At 39.3% G+C, this 25,687-nt stretch overlaps 1 protein-coding gene across 12 annotated transcripts in view; it reads left to right on the top strand.

Moving 5' to 3' along the window:
• The window catches only part of CLEC16A (C-type lectin domain containing 16A), a 186,191-nt gene that overhangs the window by 85,002 nt on the left and 75,502 nt on the right, over positions 1 to 25,687 (top strand). For all 12 annotated transcript variants that reach the window (XM_034783355.1, XM_034783345.1, XM_034783346.1 and 9 more), the window contains 3 exons: positions 141 to 191; positions 2,511 to 2,639; positions 10,714 to 10,834. In XM_034783355.1, the coding sequence (XP_034639246.1) occupies positions 141 to 191; positions 2,511 to 2,639; positions 10,714 to 10,834 (301 nt within the window). The remainder of the gene's footprint in view (positions 1 to 140; positions 192 to 2,510; positions 2,640 to 10,713; positions 10,835 to 25,687) is intronic.

Here is a 25,687-nt window from a genome sequence, read left to right as displayed (position 1 = left end):
CAGGATTTCTTTTTACTTTAATTTACTGGTGACTTATGAGAAATGTGTGTAATGAAAAACAGATGGCTTCTCAACCACGACCCAGGATCCATAATGTACATGTTTATACGTGGAGAAATAATATCTTGTTTTTTTTAAAGGGCGAAGAGATTTTTCTGGATATGTTTGAAGACGAATACAGGAGTATGACAGTAAGTGATTAGAAAATAGAGGTTAAAATAGAAATGCTGATGTAAAACTTCATAAAATACCAAGGATTTTATTTATAGGACTTGAATAATAAAACTACATGTGTTTTTGCTCAGAGGAGCATGTCTACATTTATATAGAGCCTTTTATCTAAAAATTCCACACAAAAAATTCTATAAAAAGCCTAGAGATCACTTAATCCCCTGAGAAGTGTGGTATCTGTTTAACAGCATGCCAAAACACTAATCAAGTAAAAAAGTAAAAAAAAACCTTTTTTCCTCTGTGAATTGTGAAGACTGTAATAACCCTGGTTTCCAAGCTAGATCTCATGGATAAACACCGCTTCTCTTATGAAATGGGGAATGGAATCTTCCTGACAACTAACAGGAGGGCCTGGATTTTACATCATATTTGAAAGATGGCATTTCCAGCAGCGTAACACCCTGTGTAATAATCTCTTCATGATTTATATCTTGTCAACTCAAGTTTAGACAATTTTAATTAAAACTGGTTTTTCTGAGCAATGATACTAGCGGCAGTTGACATTGCTATAATCATAATGCTGGCCAGAGAACAGTCCCTGATTTTGCAGATATTTAATATTTAACCTATAAACATCCTGTCTTAAAACAGTGTTTGGGTATCTCTGACCTTGGGTTGCCAGACTGCTAGTGTCAGAAATATTTTTTCCTGTTAGATAATAGCAGGAGGCACAACAATTAAGTCTCATATTATAGTGTACAACCTACAGTTTGTATATTACAAAAAAATATCTTTTAATATTGGGAGGAACTTTGTGAGTCTGCTCAAAGTGGGGAGGTTGGAAATATTCTGAAATGTTTCCTCCAATCTTTGAGTATTGTGTAGCTTTCATTGAACGTTGGTGGGGTTCTATTTTGAAAAGTGCCTGAAAAACTAGTGCTGGATGGTTCTATGTGTATTGCCTCTCTACTTGGCACTGAGTCCATTGCTATGAGTTCAAAGTTGTTCTCTAGCAGTTCTGCCAACTCATTCTGAGATTTACGGATCAGATTCTTCTCCCACCTTATGCCAACATTAGCCTGATGTAAATCTAGTAACTTGACTGAAGTTGTTTCTGATTTACACTAGCAGATGAGAAGTCAAGCTTCATTCTCTCCTTCAAGCAAATCATTGTAACAGAGGCTCTTTAGGCAAAATGAGGTACTCCGTGACATCCGTGCATTGCTGTTGCCTTTAACAGGGTTGCACAAGGGAATATGATTTGTTCATAGTGAATAATTCTCTTGAAGCAGGTGAGGAGTAGAAACCAGCTCACTCACTGCTGTCTCTGCAGGGCCAAGTTGTAAAAAGTTGTATTTCACCAGCATCAGCAGATCTGAGTCAGATGGTGCCATATCTGCATTTTTACTTTTCCAGGGTAGAGCCATACTTTGAAATGTTAGCTTCATTTTTGAACTCATTCACCTTTATCAGTAAGAAACCTGATCAACTTTGTTCCTGAATGTGATTTTATCTTTAAGCTAGCTGGTTCACCTTATCACAGAGCTGTTCATTTCTTGTAGTTATGCATTCACAATAGCATTATCATTAATTTAGACTTTCATGTTTTTTCTGCTATCTTAATCTTGCAGATTAATATCCACCACATTTCTTATTCACCAAAACAGTTTTAACTGAATTATGCAACGTTTTGGATACCTTAGGAATTTCTTCAAAAGGTGTATGATGCTGAGAAGTCTTTTTGTTTTTTATTAGCAAGCCATGGGGACCTGCAGTCAGAACCTTTGTTTGTGGCAGACACCAGTTTGAGATTACAGTGCCTAGATCCTTATCTGTTTCAGCTCTGTCTTATTTTGCAGCATCTGGAGGCACATCGTCATAACAAGAGTAGGCTTGAGTTGTCCACCATCCTACATGCCTACTTTCCCCTTTCCTTTGGGACACCATCTGAAAAAACATGTACTCTGTAGGCAAACTTCAGATTTAAAATGTTAGAAATACATATTAACATCTATTTTATATGCACTGTAATGCTCTTTCCTTTTCTGGGTGCACTGCAGTACATCAATAAATTCATAAGAAGTTTGGGATTTTACTTACCTGGTCCACTTTTGTTTGGGGAAAAAAGCCAGGCTTTAGCTTGATGAGCAAATATTGACACAGAGTATATTTGGTTTAAATTTTATATCTATATCTGTGCACACACCCCATATCAAGAGTCCTGAAAATATCATGTGTGCTGCTTTTGGGGTTTGTTAGAAATGGTAAGTTGCATTTGAAAGTGAATTTACAAACTTTTATTGCTGTAATGTATGCTGAATGTGGAATTATTTTCATAGAGTAAGCCCATGAATGTGGAGTACTTGATGATGGATGCCTCCATTCTTCTCCCACCAACCGGGACACCACTAACTGGTATTGATTTTGTGAAAAGACTGCCATGTGGAGATGTGGAAAGAACACGAAGAGTGAGTGAGCCTACTTTTCTTAAATCCTTTGGTGAAATGACACTTAAGACATTTCCCTAAATAGGCAACTGTCTGCACCTTCCATGGAAAAAATGTTATGTCAACACAGAGCATCAATTAAACAGCTAAACTTATGACTATTATCCATATAGTAATGAACTCTTAAAGTATTTTTGGCCAATATACTGGAAATTACATCATAGAATCAAAACTAAAGATGGGAAAAGACCCAGTTAGGTCACCTAGTTCATACCCCATCCATTACAGAAATGTTTTCTCTACAGTATTTCTTGTATATGGTAACTTTAATTTGTATTTGGGCAATGGAGTTTTCTCTATTTTACTTGGAAAAGGTTCAGAAAAGGACAATAAAAATGATTAGAGGTCTGAAACAGCTTCCATATGAGGAGCGATTAATGAGACTGGGAATTCTCATCTTGGAAGAGAGATGACTAAGGGGGGATATGATAGAGGTCTACAAAATCATGACTGGTGTGGAGAAAGTAAATATGGAATTATTTACTCCTTCTCGTAACACGAGAACTAGGGGTCACCAAATGAAATTAATAGGCAGTAGGTTTAAAACAAACAAAAGGAAGTATTTTTTCACACAACACACAGTCAACCTGTGGAATGCTTTGCCAGAGGATTGTTGTGAAGACCAAGACTATAACAGGGTTCAAACAAAAACTAGATAAGTTCATGGAGGATAGGTCCATCAATGGCTATTAGCTAGGATGGGCAGGGATAGTGTCCCTAGCTTCGTTTTGCAAGAAGCTGGGAATGGACGACAGGGTATGGCTCACTTGATGATTACCTGTTCTGTTCATTCCCTCTGGGGCACTTGGCATTGGGCACTGTCGGAAGAGAGGATACAGGGCTAGATGGAACTTTGGACTGACCCAGTATGGCCATTCTTATGTTCTAATGACTCTCATGTTAGGATGCTTTTTCTGCTATTCAGTGTAAATTTTCCTTTACTGATCTTATGCTGTTAACCATACTTATAGTTTTTATCCTATACCAAAATCAAAAGTTTGCTTCACTGTCTATTTCACCCTTCAGTAGCAGCATGAAGCACCAACCAGAAGCCCCAACCTGGCTCCATTGTGCTAGACGTAGAGATGTAGCAAAATACTTTTTCAGCCCCAAAGACATTAATCTTAGTTTGGCAAGAAGTAACCATTGGGTAAAACAGAACAGGGTCAGGTGGGAGTGGGGAGAGAGTAATAAAAACATATTTTTTCATAACAGTACACACCATTTGTAGGTATAAGGTTTTTCCTATTAATAAAGAAGGATAATTATATTGGTAGCAGTAATTTTAGGTTGCATTTATTAACATCATCACCTGGCAGTGTTCTGCAGGCATTGTAGTAGAAGTAAGTCTTAAGCAGGGCTTTGAATAAGGGTAGTGTATTGGGTTCCCAGATTTTCATGGGAATGGTCATTTCCCCCACAGGGGTTGACATAGAGGATGCCTGTTGGAGAAGCAGACAATGGAGGCTGGCATTTTTGACAACAGTGATGACAAAAAAGCAACTACAATGTAGTATTATATTAGAGCAGTGAGGAGGGGTTAAATTGTGAAGCATCTTGTATTGGTTGCAAAGGAAAAGGTCAATTAATTGACTCAACAGGAAATCCTGGCCATGAAGGTGGTCTTAGCAACATTTTAAATGGGATTGAGGAGATAAGTTTGAGGTAGTCAGGATGTGAGATAAGAGCCTGAGTGAATTTTGGTGCTAAGGACAAGGAAAGACCAGATCGTGAGTATGTTATATAGGAAGAAATAAGATGTAGATACTGCCTTGTTTTCTGAGCCTAGTCTTTCTGAATCAGTCAAGAAAGATCTTGTAATCATCGTGGATAGATCTTTGAAAACTTCCACTCAATGCACAACAGCGGTCAAAAAGGCTATAACAGTATGTTAGGAACTATTAGGAAAGGGATAGAGAAATATCATGATGTCACTATATAAATCTGTGGTGCTCCCACCCCTTGAATACTCTTTCTAATTATGGTTGCCCCAATCTCAAAAAGGATATAGTGGAACTGGAAAAATTTCAGAGAAGGACAACAAAGATGATCAAGAGTACTGAATGGCTTCCATATGAGGAGAGACCAAAAAGATCAGGGTTGTTCAGCTTAGAAAAGACAACTAAGAGGGGATACGATGACAGAGGTCTTTAAAATCCTGAATGGTGTGGAAAAAAATAATACAGAAGTGTTGTGTTTACTCTTTTGCACAATACTAGAACCAGGGGCACTGAAGAAATTAATAGGCAGCAGATTTAATACAGCCAAGAAGTATCTTTTTATACAACTAACCCGTGGAACTCATTGCAATGGGATGTTGTGATAGCCAAAAGTATAACTGGGGTTAAAAAAAGAGCTTGATAAGTTCATAGAGGATAGATCCATCAATGGCTATTAGCCAAGACAGACAGGGACGCAACCCCACGTTCTGGGTATCCCTAAACTTCTCGCTACCAGAAGCTGGGACTGGACAATGGGGGATGGATCATTCCATAATTGCTCTGTTCTGTACACTTCCCTTGAAATTTTGATATAGGCCACTGTCAAAGACAGGATACTGAGCAAGATGGGTCATGGTCTGAACCAGTATGGAAGCTCTTAGTTCTTAAATGGTTCTTTCCCTTTAAGAATCATAATTTGAAATTTCATTCCCCTTGGTATTTAGAGTGCAGTACTATGCATGCTGGCCTTGCCACTTTAAGATGTTCATTATGTTCATCCTGGCCACCATGGATGTAGAAGCTCTTAACACCAATATTCCACGTGAGGATGGACTACAAGCTGTCAGGACAGTATCCCTGATGAGGCCATGGCACACCTGGTGGCTGAGTTTTGTGACTTTGTCCTAAGCCACAACCATTTCAGATTTGGGGACAACTTATACTTTCAAATCAGCAGTACTGCTGTAGGTACCCACATGGCCCCACAGTCTGCCAACATTTTTATGGCTGACTTAGAACAACACTTCTTCAGCTCTCGTCTCCTAGTGCCCCTCATCTGCTTGTGCTACATTGATGACATCTTCATCATATGGATCCACGGGAAGTTGGCCCTTGAAGATTTCCACCTGGATTTCAACACCTCACTATCAACCTCAGCCTGGACCAGTCCACACGAGAGATCCACTTCCTGGACACTACAGTGCAAATAAACGATGGTCACATAAACACCACACTATACCAGAAACCTACTGACCGTTATACTTACCTACGTGCCTCCAGCTTCCATCCAGGACACATCACACGATCCATTGTCTACAGCCAAACCCTAAAATACCGCATTTGCTCCAATCCCTCAAACTGAGCCAAACACCTACAAGATCTTTATCAAGCATACTTAAAACTACAATGCCCACCTGGGGAAGTGAGGAAACAGATTGACAGAGCGAGACGGGTACCCAGAAGTCACCTACTACAGGACAGGCCCAACAAGGAAAATAACAGAACACCACTCGCTATCATGTATAGCCCCCAGCTAAAACCTTTTCCAGTACATCAACAACGATCTACAACCTATCCTGGAAAACGACCCCTCATTCTCACAGACCTTGGGAGGCAGGCCAGTCCTCCCTTACACACAGCCCCCCAACCTGAAGCAAATACTCACCAGCAACTACACACCACACCACAGAAACACTAACCCAGGAACCAATCCCTGTAACAAACCCCGTTGCCTACTCTGTCCCCATATCTACTTTAGCGACCTCATCAGAGGAGCCAACCACATCAGCCACATCATCAGGGGCTCATTCACCTGCACATCTACTAATGTGATATATGCCATCATGTGCCAGCAATGCCCCTCTGCCATGTACATTGGCCAAACCAGACAGTCTCTATGTAAAAGAATAAATGGACACACATCAGACATCAGGAATGGTAACATACAAAAGCCAATAGGAGAACACTTCAATTTCCCTGGACATTCAATAACAGATTTAAAAGTAGCCATCTTTCAACAAAAAAATTTCAAAAACAGACTCAGAAGAAAAACTGCAGAACTAAAATTAATTTGCAAACTTAACACCATTAATTTGGGCTGAAGAGAGACTGGAAGTGGCTCGCTCACTACAAAAGCAATTTTCCCTCTTAGTATTGACACCTCCTCATCAATTATTGGAAGTGGACCACATCCACCCTGACTGAATTGGCCTTGTCAACACTAGTCCTCCATTTGTAAGGTAACTCCCTTCTATTCATGTGCCCGTACACCTGTATCTGTAATTTTCACTCCATGCATCTGAAGAAGTAGTGTTTTTACTCATGAAAGCTTATTCCCAAATAAATCTGTTATTCTTTAAGGTGCCACCGGACTCCTCGTTGTTATTATGGAGATCAGCACTTTTCTATTTCATAAGTACTTATGCTTTAGATATCTTTGCATGTATGTGTAATTGCTGGTGCCTGCTTATATCTGTGAGGAAAAAGTGAAACAGCAGATATTTCCAAGAATATTATGAATATACTGTTTCTATCATTGCTTATTCATTTAGCTCATAATATGTTACCACAGTAATATAGTTCAGCCAGCTGCACCCTTATGGGATTACAGGGATAAGTGAGAAATTGCTTTCCATGTTCAAAATGGCTACTGACTTACTGAGTAAAGCCCCAAGAGGTATAGAGTCTCTCCTGAAGGACTCAAATGGGAATTGTGAGCCAGGGGGCAGGAGGGGACAGGCAGGCAGGCATCCTTTTAGGCTCCAAGGACATCTAGTTGTCCCGTATGCCCCATACTCAGCTGCAGTTGAATAATCCCCCAGATAGGAACGAGTAGAATGCTATTTCCTGTAAACAGCCACACGCTAGACTCTAATCACACATGACAGAGTTAAGAGATTTAATGAAAGGACTAATGAACATTTACTTCCAAGTCAGAGCCAACTCTAACGGGGGATCTCAGATTAGCATTATGTCAAAGGAGGGGTTATGTGACATGGGGCAACATTTCTTTTTTAACCATTAAATCCAAACAGCCTTAATTATAGCAATTACATGTATTGCAAGAGTAAATGCGTTAAAGGCCCATATGGCTAACCAACCCTCTGCTGTCCTTCACAAAGAGAAAATAGTCCTCCATCCTCATCCTGAACTACTTTCCAAAGTGGCAACAGAACTCCATCTCAATAAATCCATTAACTTACCAGTATTTGTTCCCAGACTTCATTCACATCCAAGTGAGGCAAAACTGCTTACTCTTGATGCAAAAAGGGCATTTGTTTTCTAGTCAAATAAGACCAAGGAATTTAGAAAATCGCCAAAACACTTTTTTTTTTAATTTTGGGATAGTACTAATAAGGGACAAGCAATTATATTGCCATGTTTATCAGAATGGGTTAGGGCTGGTATAGAAAACTATAAATAAACATTGGTTCTGCTCTAAGTGGGGTTTAGGTCACACTCCACATAGTAGGTCTGTCCCAACTGAAGAAATGTGCAGTGCTGCAACCTGGGGTTATATTCACATTCCACAAAATACTGTTAACTAGGTCACCGGACCTAGCATCCTGGTCAGATGCTTAGTTTGCTGTGTACTACAGCCATGAATACAGACTTGTCCCTCCTTCCAGAGTGTGGTACTTATTATGAAACTACCCTGTGAAGTGGGAGTTTGCAGAGGTGTCATGAAGAAAAAAAGATGACTCATCTGTAATCAGTTCTTCAAATCGGACTGTGTCCCTGCTCAATTTCCCTCTTCCTCCGAGCCCTAATTACAACTTTGGACCTGGAAAGGCAGTGGAGCTGACAGAGAGAGAGAGCTGGAATGCCATATCCTTTTCATAGCATCACCTTCACTATAATGGTTGCTCCGAATACCAAATGTGTGGAAGGGGAAGCTGTTGTCCCTGGCAGAAGGAAAAATCTAGAGCAGAAATGTCCAAGAAAGACCTAGATAAATATTTTACCTAAACCAACAAAATCCTTCGCATCTCAAAGTCAAAATGGGAATTTGTTCATAAGCTTGCGGTTCCTGTACGAGACTCTTCCTTTAGATTGACCCTACACAAGTACGCTATTTTCTACTTTGAAGAGAGTAAAAGCTGTGAGACAGAAGTTGCTGCTTCACTAACATCTTGCTGTACATGTTTCTAGACAGTGTAATGGGAATATGTAACTTAGAGCAGCTGTTTGTACTACCTCCTTTTTTGTGACTAGCCATCTACTGCCTTCCAAGTATGCATAATCTCACATTTGCTGAGTTGTGTGTAGGTCACTGGTAACTACCTATGAGCTTCTTCATAGTCACCAATCCACAGACACATATTGCCATATTTTGGGCTGGTTTGTTCACCTCTGCTGCATGGCATTTGGTCAGTGGGTGACAAGGAGATCTGAATCACTTGCCCCTGATGTATTTTAAAACATCACCAGTCTACTCTAAGGTTTCTGAATTTTCTCTAAAGTGATGTTTCTGGTGGTGAAAGAAAGTCAAGCATGACATACTTTGTAACTCTTCGCCCCTGTGTTCAGTATTGGTTTCTTCCCCTCATTTGGTTAGTGTCAGGAAACAGGCTCTTTTCTTTACACTTAGCAAACCTAAAAAAAAACACCTCACCATTCGCTTCATGTGTTATGAATGCATTCTTCAGACTTTCCATTAGGCTAATTCTAGTAAAAGTGTGCTGTCCATAAATAAGAGTTAAAATAGGTTCTCCTTGTAAGCACGTATTTATAACATCCTTGAGCACAGATTCCATAAACTAAGCCTTAATGGGGATTGAGGGGTGGAGGGTGGTGGTGGTTGTACAGAATTTTAAGCTGCGCTAACTTTTTACAGATGGCTTTAATTTTCACTCCAGCTCTGGTCTGTCACTGTTTTTAACATTAAATGGTGGCTGCAGAAAAGAGAATGAAATATGAGCTTATAGTTGGTTTTTCATGTGTACGTTCCTGGAAATACATCCCACCGGTGTACAGCTGTTTAACAAAAACTTACTCCCACTACCAAATTGAGCGCTTGTTTTATATTTTAAGCTTTCAGTTTTTGGATTGGGTCAAAAGAGTGCAGGCCTTTTCCTAATAAAACATTAATTGGTGTGTTTATACAATCATTGAACAAACATTCAAATATATAAGAACTTTTATTAAACATAAAGACTTTTTAAACTCTATGTAAAAAATGTGAACTCTTTCTGAAACATACCTTATTTTATTTTAAGTCCATTGTAACTGCTTTATAATAAATACATTGTTGTATTCAGTGGTGTTGTAGCTGTGTTTGTCCAAACTTGTCTTTGTAATAAACACATTAAGTACACAACCAATCTGAATGTGATTCACACTAAGTTATTGTTTCTTCCACATGTGTAGATGCTCGCGCTCTCTCTCTGTGCTTTTCTGACTCTGGGGTCAGTGATATTCAAGCTAGTTAGCTGTACAAGAGCATTCATTTTACATTGAACAATGACACTCCACCCATCAAATCAGTTGTAGTGCACCTGAAACCTTCTTCCTCTTCAGTTTCCTCTGAAGATGTCAAGCTTTCGTTTAACATGACACTTGGGTGTGTTGCCTGTTGACTTCCCCTCCTTTCATCCATGTCTCCCCAGCAGTTGCGAGGGTATCATCACTACAATATTCCTGGTCAAAAAGTACTCTAGAGAATTTGGGCTTCCCAAGCGAGAGCCCAGTGATACTAACTATACTACTAGTCCTGTCTTAAAATAAATAAAAACTCTTTCCCCCCCCAAACAGAAAGGATAGTTCAAATTGGTCCACACACTTTAAACTATCACCTGCCTTATGATCTTAGATTGTAGTGGTACACCTTCACTATGTGTTCTCTGCTGATTTTACCGGCTGGAAAATCCACTGTGTGTGGTTCTGCTCTGTTTTAGTTTTGTTAACAAACTGGTACACTAATGTGCTTTCTCAATTTAAACAGTTGACATACTGCACTACAATTTAGTCAGTGGTCTTAAACATAGATGTATTTTTATACAACTCTTTGAGCACTTACTTCTCTCTCTGCACAATGAAATATCTTTATCTTTAGTCTAATGCAGAATAATTTAACATGTTTTTAATTTCTTTAGGCAATCAGAGTTTTCTTCATGCTCCGTTCACTGTCACTGCATTTGCGAGACGAGCCAGAAACTCAGTTGCCATTGACAAGGGAGGAGGATCTAATAAAAACAGATGATGTTCTTGACTTGAGTAAGTAGCTTCCTCCCTGCCCCCAATTAATAGAAAGTTGCCCATTTCCTTTAAGGAAATGACCAAAAAAAAAAAGTATTCTCTTCATGTAGCTGCATAATGAAGACTGATGTCTTGGTACTAACTTTAGCTTCTGTTAGAAGTCTGTTAGATTGGGAACATGTCCCACCAATGATAGATAAAAAGGGAATTAAAATATTAAATTAATAGTCGTACTTCATTTATTTTTCCTTCCTTAGGTCCTTCACTAGAATTCCAGCTACTTTAATACCTGAATAGGCTTTCCTAGTAGAAATACTGTTTGTCTTAACTAGCTGGTCCTGAGAGGCTGCATTTTGTTCTTATTCTCTTGTGCTTTGGTTTTTTAATTCCGCCCTTCCAAAATGTGCACAAACAGAATTTAGAGGGCTAGAAAGTAAATTCAACTATATCTGCATTATCTTTCTGGTATCACTCTACCCGTGTCCCTCTTTCTTCATCACGTCTCTGTTCTAACATTTAAAGATAGTAGTACACTGACTTTTTCTCCAATTGAACAGCACACCAACCTATCCCGAGGGGGTTTAAAATCCGCAACTGCAGTTCAGTGCAGCATGCCCATGATACAGTCTCTCAACCTTAACCGATGCTTGTGTAGGAAGTTGAGAGTCAAGGTAGTCTCTACTGGCAATATCGTTAGAATGAGACTTTTGGACTCTTATTGAAGAAGCAGAAAACTGGGAGAGAAATAGAATCAAGTTGTGTGCTCTTAAAAATTAATTGGTTCTTGTAATTTCTAGTAATTGTTCTAGTAACTTGTGAACTAAACCTTAGGTACCATTATTAACTTGTTCAAAATGATAAATGGGAAAGCTCACTGTACAACTAGGTTTAATCAACTGTTTTTACTTATATCTGTGCATCTTGGTAAATAAGGTTTCTGTATAAATCAAACAACCTGCCACCAGAGTGATTCTGGCCTTAAGTCACAGAAGCACAAACTGCAATAAACTTACTCCATGACTAAGATGCAGTATAAGAAAGGGAAATTTACCGTAGAGTTAGTCTCATTTTTATAGTGTGGGGTGTCTTTTCATTAAATAAAATAGCAGTGTATGTTGGGAAATATAATTTTGGTTTTTCCATCCTAGCATACAAAAAATATAGTAAAAATGTCGTGCATTCCATTTACTGTAATAAAGATTAAAAGAATTTAACTATCAATTTTAATTGATTACAGATAGCCAGTTGAGCACTTAACTGACAGTGTGCAGGCAACTACCTTATTAAGAATTTACAGGCAGTGCATCTGAGTCTAATATTATTTAATACAGTGTAGCATGTCATAACTGAAGTAGATTCAGGTCTCAGCAAATAAGTGAAGTCTACCTCTGTCTAAATGGCATACTGTAAACTAAGACGAGAGAAAACTGAAATCACATTTCTGACACTTCAGACTCCTAACACTGTAATGATACACTTGATGGATTGATTTATTGGTCCTATTTACCACAGCATCTGTTTTTCCTGAGTTAAACACTTTCAGGTTGTTACATTTATGTTCAATGTGACTATCTCATATGGGTTGTAAGGGAACTTTTTTAGCATAATTGATTTTATTGTGAGGCACAGAAACAAAGACGTGTTAATCACCTGACTGAAGGAAACTCTTTGAACCCACAACATGCCTATACTTTTCATTTAATCCCAGAGTTTGACACCAGCACTGCTATGCAATAGCCATGAGTTGAAAAACATTCAGAATAAAAATATACAAATGACATCGAACATTCCACTTTAATATTAATCAACAGCTTATGTAAACCAGGTACACAGTCCTTGGACACACCCCATTGGGTTTGTGATACAGGAACTTGTAAAACAAAGTGATATGCTTGATATGTTCATTTGGCTATCAATCTCATTTGAACTAAAATTGAGCAAATAGCTCTGGAGAACTTTCAAGCAATGTTGATGATAAAACAACATGACAGACCCGATTTATTGAAAAGGGGATAGATGCTGTCCCAGTAGTTAACTAAAGTGGATTACTTACTAAACACAGCAAAAATGTACTAGTTTGCATGTTTTGTTTCACTGGTAGCAACATGGAGGTATGGTATTTTAATAAAAGCTTAAAGATGACAAAAATGCTAATTGTGGGAGAGATCATATAGGGAATGACACATAGTAAGAAGTGGGTCTTTTTTAACTTGAGGTGTATATGATAGTTTTGACTTCGTAAATTAAATTAGTTTACTTTGAAAGGACTAATTTTTACTTTAATGTAATCTTCATGGGGTATTCTGACAGAACAGAAAACACTTCACCAAAGTAGTAAATTTTATACTTATAACAGGTGGCACAACCTACTATACTTCCTGTTGGATGCTGATGAAATTTGGAGGTAGTTTTGCCAACTGTATGAGTGAATGGAAACTTGCACTGCATTTGCTTATCCAGCTGGCATAAGTGGTTTCAGAGGCCATTTTTATCCATCTCTATTTTTTTTTAAAAGGCCAGATGTACACATTTAAAGCCAATTAAGAGTGCATACATTTTGCCTTTCTTTTTCGCTGCAGCTATTCACATACGACACTAAACATATCACTACAGATTTTGTATAGGTTTTGAGACCAGAGTTAATTATGTTTTAACAAAGTATTGCAAAAATCTTGGAATCCATGTAGAAACTATCCAAGAGGATGGATTTTCATTTTTGCAACATGCCCATAATTTTTTTTCTTTTTAAAAAAATGTAGTTTTTGATTCAAAATATAGGGAGCACACAATTAACAGTTGTTAGTTTGACAGGAAAACAGAATCCTAGCTGAATACAGCTGGTTATTCTCCAAGGAATTGATAACCTAGAACTAACATAATTTCCTGTGTGTTTCTGAATTACACTTTTGTTCTTCTGTTGGGTCTTTGAAGTGGAATAATGAAAGTTTACCACTGCAGGAATCAAATACATAGTTTATAACTCGAAATGCAGTTACGATGTAGCTGTCAATTTTCTTTGTGTGTTAAAGTAAATCAAATTGCAACATTCTTTTTCATTTTTAAAGTGGGATGATGTAGTTGTTTCCTGCATATTGATTATTTGATTGGTACCTGTCTCCTGCTATTTTTTACTTTCAGTAATGCTCATTGATGTGGTTTAATGTATGTTCCTGTAATCTTTTCCTGTTTTTATAAAATAATCATAATCAAGTTATGGTACAGTACATTAGAATTGTTCTGCTAAAGTAAATAAGTTGTTTAATATACTTTTCTCCTGTTTTTATATTCCCAAAACACCTCACCCCCAATATTTTTGCTCTTAAACAATTTTAAGAGTTGTATTATTTTGATTAAAATGCCTGATGGAAAAATAAATATTTCTTTCTTGGAAATATTAACTATATTCCTATTCTGTTACATTTATTGATTTATTTTAAAAGCACCTTTTAGAGACTGCACTCTGTTAAAAAATATAACTAAATGTAACTAAAAAATGCACCTTTGACATAAATTAAAAACAAATCAAACAAGTCACTTGTTTCTTTGGGAGAACAGTTATACTATATTGGGACAATACAGCAATTCTCTCAGGTAACACAGGATACAAGACTACTTAGGAGATTTTTTTTTTTTTTTTTTTACGATGCATGGAAGATTAATCTTCACCTGTTATCTAGATTTATCTTATTTATATCTATGTATCTTCTACATAAATTTCATAGACTTTGAGAGGCTTTTGATAGCATTCACAGGACCAGCCTATGGTGCATCCTGCAGGCATATGGAATTGCTTTCCGTATAATCAACGGCATGAAAAGCTTCTATTTCAACTTTACCTGCAGCATTGATCACAGTGAGCTCAGTTTTGAAGTCAAAACAGGAGTACGTCAGGGATGTGTCATGTCTGCAATCCTCTTCAACATTGCCACCAACTGGGTAATGCGGCGTACAAAAGAAGACATGCCAAGAGGCATTAAATGGACACTCTTCTCATCCCTTGAAGACCTGGACTTTGCAGATGATGTCGCTCTCCTATCACATACCCAACACCATATACAAGAAAAAACAACTCGTCTCAACGCATTCAGCCAGCAAATTGGACTGAAAATGAGACCAATATCATTATCTTTAATATTGACTCACCATCACCAGTATGGATAGAGAATTATGTTCTCACCAATGTAGAAATATTCACATACTTGGGCAGCACTATCAGCCAGGATGGTGGAACAAGCCAGGACATCCAGAACAAAATCCATAAAGCCAGGAACACCTTCAGGAGCTTAAATACAGTCTGGAAATCATCAAAATACAACACCAAAACCAAACTCAAGACTTATCAGAGCTGCGTACTTCAACACTACTTTATAGTGCAGAATGCTGGGGAATGAGAAAGTATGACATGTCCAAACTGTCTTCATTCTATACAACCTGCCTCAGAAAAATTCTCCGTATCTGGCCCAGAACAATCTCAAACCAAGATCTACTGACACAGTGCAGCCAAGAGGATCTGAGCGCTATCATTGCCAGGAGGCATTGGAGATGGATCGGTCATGTGCTTCGGATGGAAACTGATTCCATCATCAGAGTAGCAATAAGATGGACACCTGAAGGCAAGCGAAAATGAGGCCGCCCAAAAACATGGCGAAGAGCTGTGGAAGCCGAGCTGAAAAACCTGGGGCACAGCTGGGGAACCATTGAAAGATTTGCCAGAAACAGACAGAAGTGGGGGAGCTTTGGCACTGCCCTAAACGCCGGAGGCATAATAGGAACATGATGATCTTTGTAAAGATGGTACATCTAAAAAAGAGTGGGTGATAGGTAGTGTACAGTATTGCCAAAACTTGAGCTCAAAAGTCAGGAGTCAGACCCCAAAAAATCAGGAGATAGGCTTAATCATGAAAGTGAAAAATAACTTATTTATTTTAATTATCGATGTGAAACCCTCATTCCAGTTAAACTGTATGTGTGTATTCTCATTCTGCTGGTTTCCATATCTATAGCGCAGATAGCTCTCTGCTTGTCTCTCCCTAATCTGAAGTGACAAAGCTGCCATTCTATCCCTCCCTTATTATTTATTATCAGACATCCTTTTCCATCTGCCAGACCCTTCTCTCACAGCATCCTGCCTGTCACGTTTCCCTTCCTTGCACCATGATAGCCTCCTGTGGACACAATATTCCCTTCACTCCTCCCTCCGAACGTTCTTCTTGCCCTCACTTTTTTTTGCCTGAGTTGCATATTGTGAATGAGGGCAGACTGGCTTCCATGCCATTGGGAGCAAAGTGTCAATATCTTTGTTAGGGACAACCTAACATCTGCCTGCAAAGTCTGTAATGAAATAGTAGCTTTCTTGGCAAAAGCAGCTGTGGCTTCCGTTTCGGTGAGAAAATGGGAGATGACCACTGTTTGTAAAGGAAGAAAAAAAAAAAAAACCAATACCAGTTTCTTTATGGGATGATGAGCAGCTTGAAAACAAACGTCTAAAATCACAAGACGTGACATCTTGAGAGTTGGGCACTCAGTAGTAGACACTCATAAAATAATTGTAAGACCCAACAACCATCTAAAAGATGACTGCAGGTGGCTGGTCATCGGAAACTGAGTAAGCACACTGCCAGAATATGTAAAATTTCTTCCTACACTCTCCATTCAGCAAGATGAATGGGGAACACAAACCAAGAAACTGCTTCTGTTCTCAAGCCATTGGGTAGTCCAAGCAGATCACTTCTATCAAAAACATTTCTACGTGGATCAGTATTCCTGCCATTTCCAGCTCCCTGCTGAACAGCTGGCTGTGTTGTGAAGGGAGACTGTTTTGATTGTTTACACAGTTAAGTTCTGCACAGTCTCAAATTTATTGCCCTAAGGCACTTTCAAATTGGACTAAGGGAGGGCTCTCCATGTGTCAGTATATAACTGCTCTACAGCCAAAATGCTTCTGAAATAAATGTAGTCAAACTTTACTAATTCTGGGTCACTGAGAACAAAAATGATGCTTAAAATTGTTGATTGGCTCTAGTTTTCAAGATATGCTATTGGGTCAGTATATACGACCCTTGACTTGGGAATGGCGGAGGATAAGTGAGTTATAAAGGGAAGGGATCTCAATTTAAACCAGAAATGACTAAAATACATCTTTGACTGGATCTATGAATAAATCTATGACCAGGTTTGGACAGTACTTGCTTTTTAGGCAAAACAATGAATGATGCAATCTGAAGCTGGTATTGCGTCATACATGATATGAATTGCATCGTGTTATTCCTAGAAGTCATGGATGATGCAATCATAACGAAGCTTACATCACTCTGCCGAATAAATTGCCCTATATCAGCTCTAGAAATCATATAGTGTTGTGCTCTTATTTGTCAGTGTTTAATTTTGCAAAGGGACACATTTCTGTTTAGCCCAAGTGAGCAGAGGTGCCTCGTACTTGTGTGAACAGTGGAGATAACTTCTGCTATGTTTGTGGTGAAGTGACTTTTGCATCACAAAAGCGCAGTATAACCACTATGGTTAAGAAAGCCTATCACCTTTATTTTTGCTGCAAAATTGGAGATCAGGACAAGAGGTGGGCCCCAGACATATGCTGCAAAACTTGTGCAACAAATATTCGCCAGTGGTTGAACGGGAAAAGGAAATCTATGCCTTTTGCAGTGCCAATGATTTGGAGAGAGCCAACAGATCATACCAGCAATTGTTACTTCTGCATGGTGCCTCCAGTTGGGAAAGGTGTGTCAAAGAAGAAAAAGTGGACTGTGCATTATCCAAACATTCCATCAGCTATATGCCCAGTACCCCACCGAGAAGGACTGATGCACCAGAATCATTCTCACTTGAGTCAGACGAGGAAGAGGATGAAACTTCTGGTCCTGAACCATCAATGTCACAGGACCCACGTTTTCTCCCATCCTCCTTCTCTGAACCACACCTCATAACACAAGGTGAACTGAATGACCTTGTCAGGGATTTGGAACTACCCAAGAGTAAGGCAGAGCTGTTGGGCTCCAGACTACAGCAGTGGAATCTCCTGGCAGATGTTAGGGTTTCCATGTTCCGTGACTGTCAAAAGGATCTTGTCCCATTCTTTTTCATGGAAGGTGATCTTGTAGCCTGCAACATCATCAATGGTGTGATGGCAGCCCTCAACATCGTTCACGATCCAGATGAGTGGATGAAGAACTTTGTCAAGGCCATTGAACCTTTAATTATTGTATGCAGGACCGGTGCAACCCATTAGGCGACCTAGGCAGTTGCCTAGGGCGCTAGCATTTGGGGGGGCGGTATTTCGGGTCCTTTGGCGGTGACCGTGGCGGCCGGATCTTCGGCCGCCCCGGTCGTCGTCGGCATTTAGGTGGAGGGAGCTGGGGTGGGGGGGCACGGGGAGGGCCGCCTGCAGCAAGTAAGGGGGTGGGAAGGGGTGGTACGCAGGGGATCTCCCCAGCCCAGCTCACCTCTGCTCTGCCTCCTCCCCTGAGCATGCCGCCCCGCTCTGCTGCTCTCCCTCCCAGGCTTGCAACGCCAAATAGCTGATTGGCGCTGCAAGCCTGGGAAGCGAGAGAAGTGGAGTGGCGACGGCGTGCTTGGGGAGGAGGCGGCACAGAGGTGAGCTGGGGCTGGGAGCTGCCGCATGGCTCCCCAGGCCGGGGTGGGAGCTGCTGTGGAGGGGTGCCTTTAGGGCGGGAGGGGGGGGCAGAGAGCTGCCACAGTGCTCGGGGGGGTGGGAGGGGGGCGCAAGGTGGAACTTTCGCCCAGGGCGCGAAACATCCTTGCACCCGCCCTGATTGTTTGTGGTGCTTTTATTACCCCCCCCCCCCACCTTAAAAAACAAAATTCCTTTCCAGTCTTATTCCCATCTTGAAAGATTCTGGCCTCTGACTCTAGACGTCTCCATATTTTCTGTTAATTTAATGCTATTTCACATACATCACTTTTCCTTCAGATTTATCTTAATCCATCGTACAAACCATGTGACAAATCCTAATCTTAGCACACCACTCAGGTAACTAAGATGTGTACTGGAGAGTTCTGCAGTAGCCAGGATGGGAAGCGAAAGGAATCCTTGTCCAGCAGATCAGTGCATAGTGCCCTATAGCTGCTACTGAAATCTTAGTGCTACATTGGCCCCCGCAACTCTCTTCATGGAACCAATGTATCCATTATCCCTACTTTATTCAGGAATCATTCTAAAACACTCCTTCACATCTTTACACTTGGGTGCAGAAAGACCCTGTGGAGCACAGCTTTGCAGTGTATGAGATAGGACTCTCTGTACAGTGTCCCAGACTCTTACCCCTTTCCTTCCCACCACACAGTGAAACTGCACCACGACTGCTGCATTTGGGGTTCTCAGCAGTCATAGGTTGTGGAGGAGGCAGGATCTGATTGGATCAGAAGTAACATGCAAAAAAATCCATTCTCCAATGACTAATTTTATTTTATTTCTTCACATTTTCAAAATACATCTTATATGTGCCCATCCAGGTTTCTGGGAGCCTTACTATAAATTAAAAATTACAGCATAAATCTCTGGTGAAACATAGTGCTGTAAAACTACCACTCTACTCTTCTGCACTCTGCATTCTAAATCATGTATCCAAATGAAGGAAGAGGGTTGGATTTAAGTATGTCGAATTTAATTAATCAAGGAACTTGGGCAAGAGGTTGAGGCTGACAACCCAAGTTTACAAAGTGCACTTGGGTTCTATATGTTTTTTAATTTTCGGTGGCATCTTTCATCCAACGAGCTTGGAGCACTTAACATACATCCGCCTCACCACACTCCTGCAGGGTAAGATTTTCCCCATCTCATGGACGTAGTAAATGAGACACAAACTGTGTTACACTACACTTTTCTTGTTGTTGCCCCAGGTTTGCAACTACTGGTGCTAGCAACCATTAGCAGCCCAGAATTCGACAAAGTGCCAGTGGTCGCTGGTAACACCACCATCCCTCTGAGCATGGTTAGATGACAGTGGTTAAAATGCTGCGGGCTGCCTGGAATCTCATCTGCATTACTATTCCCACCATTGCTACCACAAGTGGAGCTGAACTGGTGGTAGTAATGGTGGGTAGTTTTTACAAGAGAGGCTAGTCGAAAACGTAGCAAGAAGCCATAACTTGCTCAAGATAATAGACGACGGTTATTTCAGAGCTGGGAATAGAGGGTGGGATTTTTCAAAAGCACTTGAGAGTTGGGAATCCAGCTGCCATGGACTTTCATCACGTATGTGCTTCTGAAATTCTTACCCAGGACTCCTAGATCTTGACCCCTAATTCTGTGCTTTAATTCCTAAATGATCCTTCCTGCCACCTGATAGAAAGTCAGGATTTGTTTCAGATTAAATCTTTAAACTACCTGCTAATGAAGTTTCTGAATGCTTCTTCCACAGTCTAGATGTCTTTTTCTAAACTCAAAATAGTTGAAGGTTGAATCTTACTGGAACTCTGGACATGTAATTGATAGTGTGGTATATGTGGGGGTCATATCACCAACACTTGAGAGCTTTTTCTGTATTAACCCGCTGATGTGGCACAACATAATTGAGTTGAATAACTGCTGTAGAACAGCATGTCTTAATAGGTACACAAGAACTGTGTTTAATCACTCATAAAATATTTTTTTCCCTTGGCAACAGAATGGCTGGAGGAGAGATTTTTCTCTTCCAGGGAACATGTCTGTTGTCATAAAGAATAGAAGTTTGTTTTGAATTCAAGCAGCAACAATAAACCAAAGTTGATGTGCTTTGAACTCTTATTGACATTGAACTATGCACAGCTGTGGTAATAGGGAGTACTTGTGGCATCTTAGACTGATAAATCTATTTCAGCATAAGCTTTCGTGGGCTACAGCTCACTTCTTCAGATGCATAGAGTGGAACACACCGACAGAAAATATTTATACATACAGAGAAAGTGAAAAGGTGGAAGTACGCATACCAATTGTAAGAGGCCAATCAATTGAGATGAGCTATCAGTAGCAGCAGAAGAAAAAACTTTCAAGTGATAATCAAGATGACCCATAGAAGGTGTGAGGAGAACTTAACATGGGGGAGGGGAGAATTCAATTAGTGTAATGACCCAACCATTCCCAGTCTCTGTTTAGGCCTAAGTTAATTATGTCTAATTTGCATATTAATTAGAGTTCAGCAGTCTCTTTGGAGTCTGTTTTTGAATTTTTTTTATTTTATTTTTTTTGCAAAACTGACACCTTCAGGTCTGTCACTGAGTGATTAGGGAGGTTGAAGTGTTCTCCCACTGATTTTTGAATGTTATGATTCCTGATGTCAGATTTGTGTCCATTTATTCTTTTGCGTAGAGACTTTCCAGTTTGGCCAATGTATTGGACAGTCTCTACGCAAAAGAATAAATGGACACAAATCTGACATCTGGTTTTTGCATGTTATGATTCCTGATGTCAGAGTCTTCCCCTTCCCTCAGGCATGAGTTTGGAAACCTTGCAAAGGGTTTGAAGGTTTGAAATGTGCCTATTGTTTCTGTGGGGGTGCCAGGTTTTATTCCTCATGCTGTCTTGTAGTCTGTTTTATAATTAGTTTGCTGTTATCAACAAAATTGACTTAATAGGTTTAGCTGTAAATATCAACCTGGAGTTTTCAGAACTGTGGTGACCATCTATAATTATTGTATTGTTAAGGTCTGAAACATTGTGTGACAAAGTTCAATAGACTTGTCTTATCTTACACTTAGAGATCTGTACCCAGATTTTGGTTAAGGATATTTCAGTAAACTCGTTAACTTCACTAGAGGCTATTAATCCATGTAGGTTTTTTTTTAGTGTGAAAAGAAAAAATAATTCTTTTTTCAGAAGAAATTCAGTTGCCAAATTGCTCTAAAGTGGAAATGACTTAATTTTTCTCTGACACCCTTCTGCGTCATTCAAAAGTAGATCTTTTATGTTCAGTGGTTTTTTTGTTTGTTTGTTTTGTGATAGTGACCTTAGGTTGTTTTCCCCCCTACTATTGACTAAATTTAATTATTTTGGAGGTTTTGTGGTTGACTAGTGTTGAATTTTACTAAGAATTTGCTGCAGTAATAGACTAGGTGTAATGTGACTATTTCTTTTTCCACTAAGTAGCTGAATAACATTTCTAGGTGTCTTGTATGCCTCTTGTGATTTCTGAGCCAGTTCTCCAGCATAGTATAAGCAGATGCTGTGCTTCCAGGGGTGCCATTTTCCAAATGAGAAGAGCTTTACCACTTGTCACAGAATGAAACTTTTTTCAAGAGTAGGGGTATTAAAGTCCTGTTTAACCATATTAAACTTAAGAATTTGTGCTCTAACTAAACTTTCCCAGTCTCTAAATGGTTGTGGTGTGCTCTTAAACACTGGTTTGATTCAGTTATTATGGGAGATGGAGAGAGGGTAGAGAGAGCTAATACAACCACAGAGAAAATTTGAAAATCAATATTTATTTTAAAGTGCTTTGGATTTCCATTTATATGAAGGTTTCAGAGTAGCAGCCGTGTTAGTCTGTATCCACAAAAAGAACAGGAGTACTTGTGGCACCTTAGCGACTAACAAATTTATTAGAGCATAAGCTTTCGTGGACTACAGCCCACTTCTTCGGATGCATACAGAGTGGAATAAATATTGAGGAGATATATACACACACACACACATACAGAGAGCATAAACAGGTGAGAGTTGTCTTACCAATTCTGAGAGACCAATTAAGTAAGAGGAAAAAAAACTTTTGAAGTGATAATCAAGATAGCCCAGTACAGACAGTTTGATAAGAAGTGTCAGAATTAATGGACACAAATCTGACATCAGGAATCATAATACTCAAAAACCAGTGGGAGAACACTTTAACCTGTCTGGTCATTCAATGACAGACCTGCGGGTGGCTATATTACAACAGAAAAACTTCAAAAACAGACTCCGAGAGACTGCTGAGCCGGAATTGATATGCAAACTAGACACAATCAACAAAGGATTGAATAAGGACTGGGAATGGCTGAGCCATTACAAACATTGAATCTATCTCCCCTTGTAAGTATTCTCACACTTCTTATCAAACTGTCTGTACTGGGCTATCTTGATTATCACTTCAAAAGTTTTTTTTCTTTTACTTAATTGGTCTCTCAGAATTGGTAAGACAACTCCCACCTGTTTATGTTCTCTGTGTGTGTGTGTGTGTGTGTGTGTGTGTATATGTGTATATATATATATAGATATAGATATAGATATCGATATATATCTATATATATCTATATCTATATCCTCAATATTTATTCCACTCTGTATGCATCCGAAGAAGTGTGCTGTAGTCCACGAAACCTTATGCTCTAATAAATTTGTTAGTCTCTAAGGTGCCACAAGTACTCCTGTTCTTTTTGCAATTATATGAAGGATGCTATAGAAATGCAAGTAAGAAACCTACAAATTCTTAACTAAGCTCATCACCTTACTGGAAAATGGTTTAACACTATTTTTTTAAATATCATGGCTTCCTACAGTGTGTTTTTTTCCCATTTCAGTCACACCCTGTTCATCTAAAAGCAGGGGTAGGCAACCTATGGCACGCGTGCCGAAGGCGGCACACGAGCTGATTTTCAGTGGCACTCATACTGCCTGGGTCCTGGCCACCTGTCTGGGGGGCTCTGCATTTTAATTTAATTTTAAATGAAGCTGCTTAAACATTTTAAAAACCTTATTTACTTTACATATAACAATAGTTTAGTTATATATTATAGACGTATAGAAAGAGATCTTCTAAAAACGATAAAATGTATTACTGGCACGCGAAACCTTAAATTAGAGTGAATAAATGAAGACTCAGCACACCACTTCTGAAAGGTTGCCGACCCCTGATCTAAAAGCAATAAGAGACCCTAGATTTGTTAAGTGTGAGTTTTCATTTTAACTCATGGTGGGGAAAAATAAGTAAATTTTGAGTAATAGGACTTTATTATCTTACTACCTTGTGTGTTAAAGGTTCTATTGCAGTTTTCTCAAAAGGAATCAAATTTGTATAAATAAAGATATTTACACTTCCTTAAGCTATCTTCTCCTTTTCTGAAGTGTTTGTATTGGAAATTTAATAGCTGAAATACAAAGATACATTTTGATTTAAGAAATTTATTGATGGATTTACCATCAAAATGCCTTCTGAACATTAGGATGTCTACTATGACACTTAAACATAAGTTGTATGATCATAGTGTCAATAAGGAGGGGATGCTAACATGACTGGATAATCCAATCTCTTGATCTCTCTGTCTTTAGGAATGGCTTTGGGATGAGACTGCTGGGAGTGCTGACTGGCAGTCATGACCACCAATAGTCAGGGACCAGATATATGAAAAAATAGGCAAAGTCTTTTAGAGGGACTTGGTAGCATCTATTTGGGGAAAAATGGATGATACGGTCTCCTGGTGACAACACTCTTTCCATTCCACTAATATCAGTGGAGGACATTAAACAGAAACGGGATTTTTTTAAATCATCAGGGCCCGATAGCTTGCATTCAAGAGTTTTACGTTTTTTTTTTACGTTTTTTTTTTACGTTTTTTAATTTTTAAATTAAATACAGCGATTCACAAAAAGTGTGTTCTCAGGTAACATTAGGATTCAGGATGCAATTGAAAGGTTTACAACTATTGTGACTGTATATTTAGAAATGAGTCGGTGTTTTATAGAGTAGTTATAGTGCATATTGATGGATATGATGCAGCTATCAGGCATGGTATACTGATACTTTTCCAGTATGGATAATCTAGATATACAAAATTTTGTAGTTGGCTTTGTTAATCTTTATATGGTAACTAACTCTTTATGTAAATTTCACTTGTAGTTTAAATTGACAGTGGCCTGTCTTGCTGCTTTGATCTTTGTTTCAGATTATTGGTTGAAACTGCTATAATTCCAAGTTTCCTTCCATTAATACAGGGTGTATATATATGGGTAGTAAAACAGTTGCATATACTGGTGGTTAAAAATATTGTCACTATGTCCCACAAGTGTACAGTGCTACACTTTAAAAATAGAGAAAATGAGTATTATTGCTCATTAAATCTCATCAAGGTTTTGTGGGTGAGCTTCTGTAGAGATTGGAATTCAATCTGGTGCTCTTGAAGCATCAACAAGTTTTAATCTTGGTTTCCCTGTTTTACCATGATGGCATCCAGCAGGTGTCCATTTCTGTGCTGGTCCCGGGCAATCTGTTCTGTCATTCAGACTTGTGTAGGTCTTAATTTATTCTTCTTTGAGTGATGGTCCCTACATGGATTCCAGACATGAGTGCAGCAGATGGAATAGCAGGCGATGATGTTGGCTTTGCTTATGCAGTAGAGACCGTTCTGGTGCTCATCGCTCACAGAGAAGGAGCGCAGGCATGAGGTGCAGTTCTTGAAGCTGACTTGTTGGGTGATAGTCCTGGAGGAGCTGTGGGAGTCTCCTCATAAGGAGAAGTCCAATAGGGTCTAACTAATTAAACTGTACAAAAACTACTGTATACAACACTAACAACTATATACAGACAAGATAAAATGGACAAGAATTCTGTTAGCAGGGGTTCCGATTCTGGACATGTGGTAGTAAGAGGGATACTGTAGTAGTGTCAACCCACATGGCCTCTTACAGCCTTGGATGCAGACACCCTGAAGACGCATGACATGTGCAGGTCAATGGACACTGCTATTGAACAGTTCTGGCTCCGGCGCGTGGCGCTCATGTGCACCCACGTCTCAAAGAACCTCCAGTTACGGTAAGTAACCTTCTCTTCACTGTTGCTCATAAGACAGGAGGGGTTTGCAACTAGAGGATTTCACAGTGAATTTATTTCCGTGTGTAAGTATGTGAAGTTAACTAACTTGACTCTATTCTGTTACATTCTTCCCGCACCA

This window comes from Trachemys scripta, chromosome 10 (assembly GCF_013100865.1).
Source record: "Trachemys scripta elegans isolate TJP31775 chromosome 10, CAS_Tse_1.0, whole genome shotgun sequence".
Classification (NCBI taxonomy): domain Eukaryota; kingdom Metazoa; phylum Chordata; order Testudines; family Emydidae; genus Trachemys; species Trachemys scripta.
The sequence above is the reverse complement of the archived record's forward strand: the minus strand, read 5'-3'. Positions and strand labels throughout refer to the sequence as shown.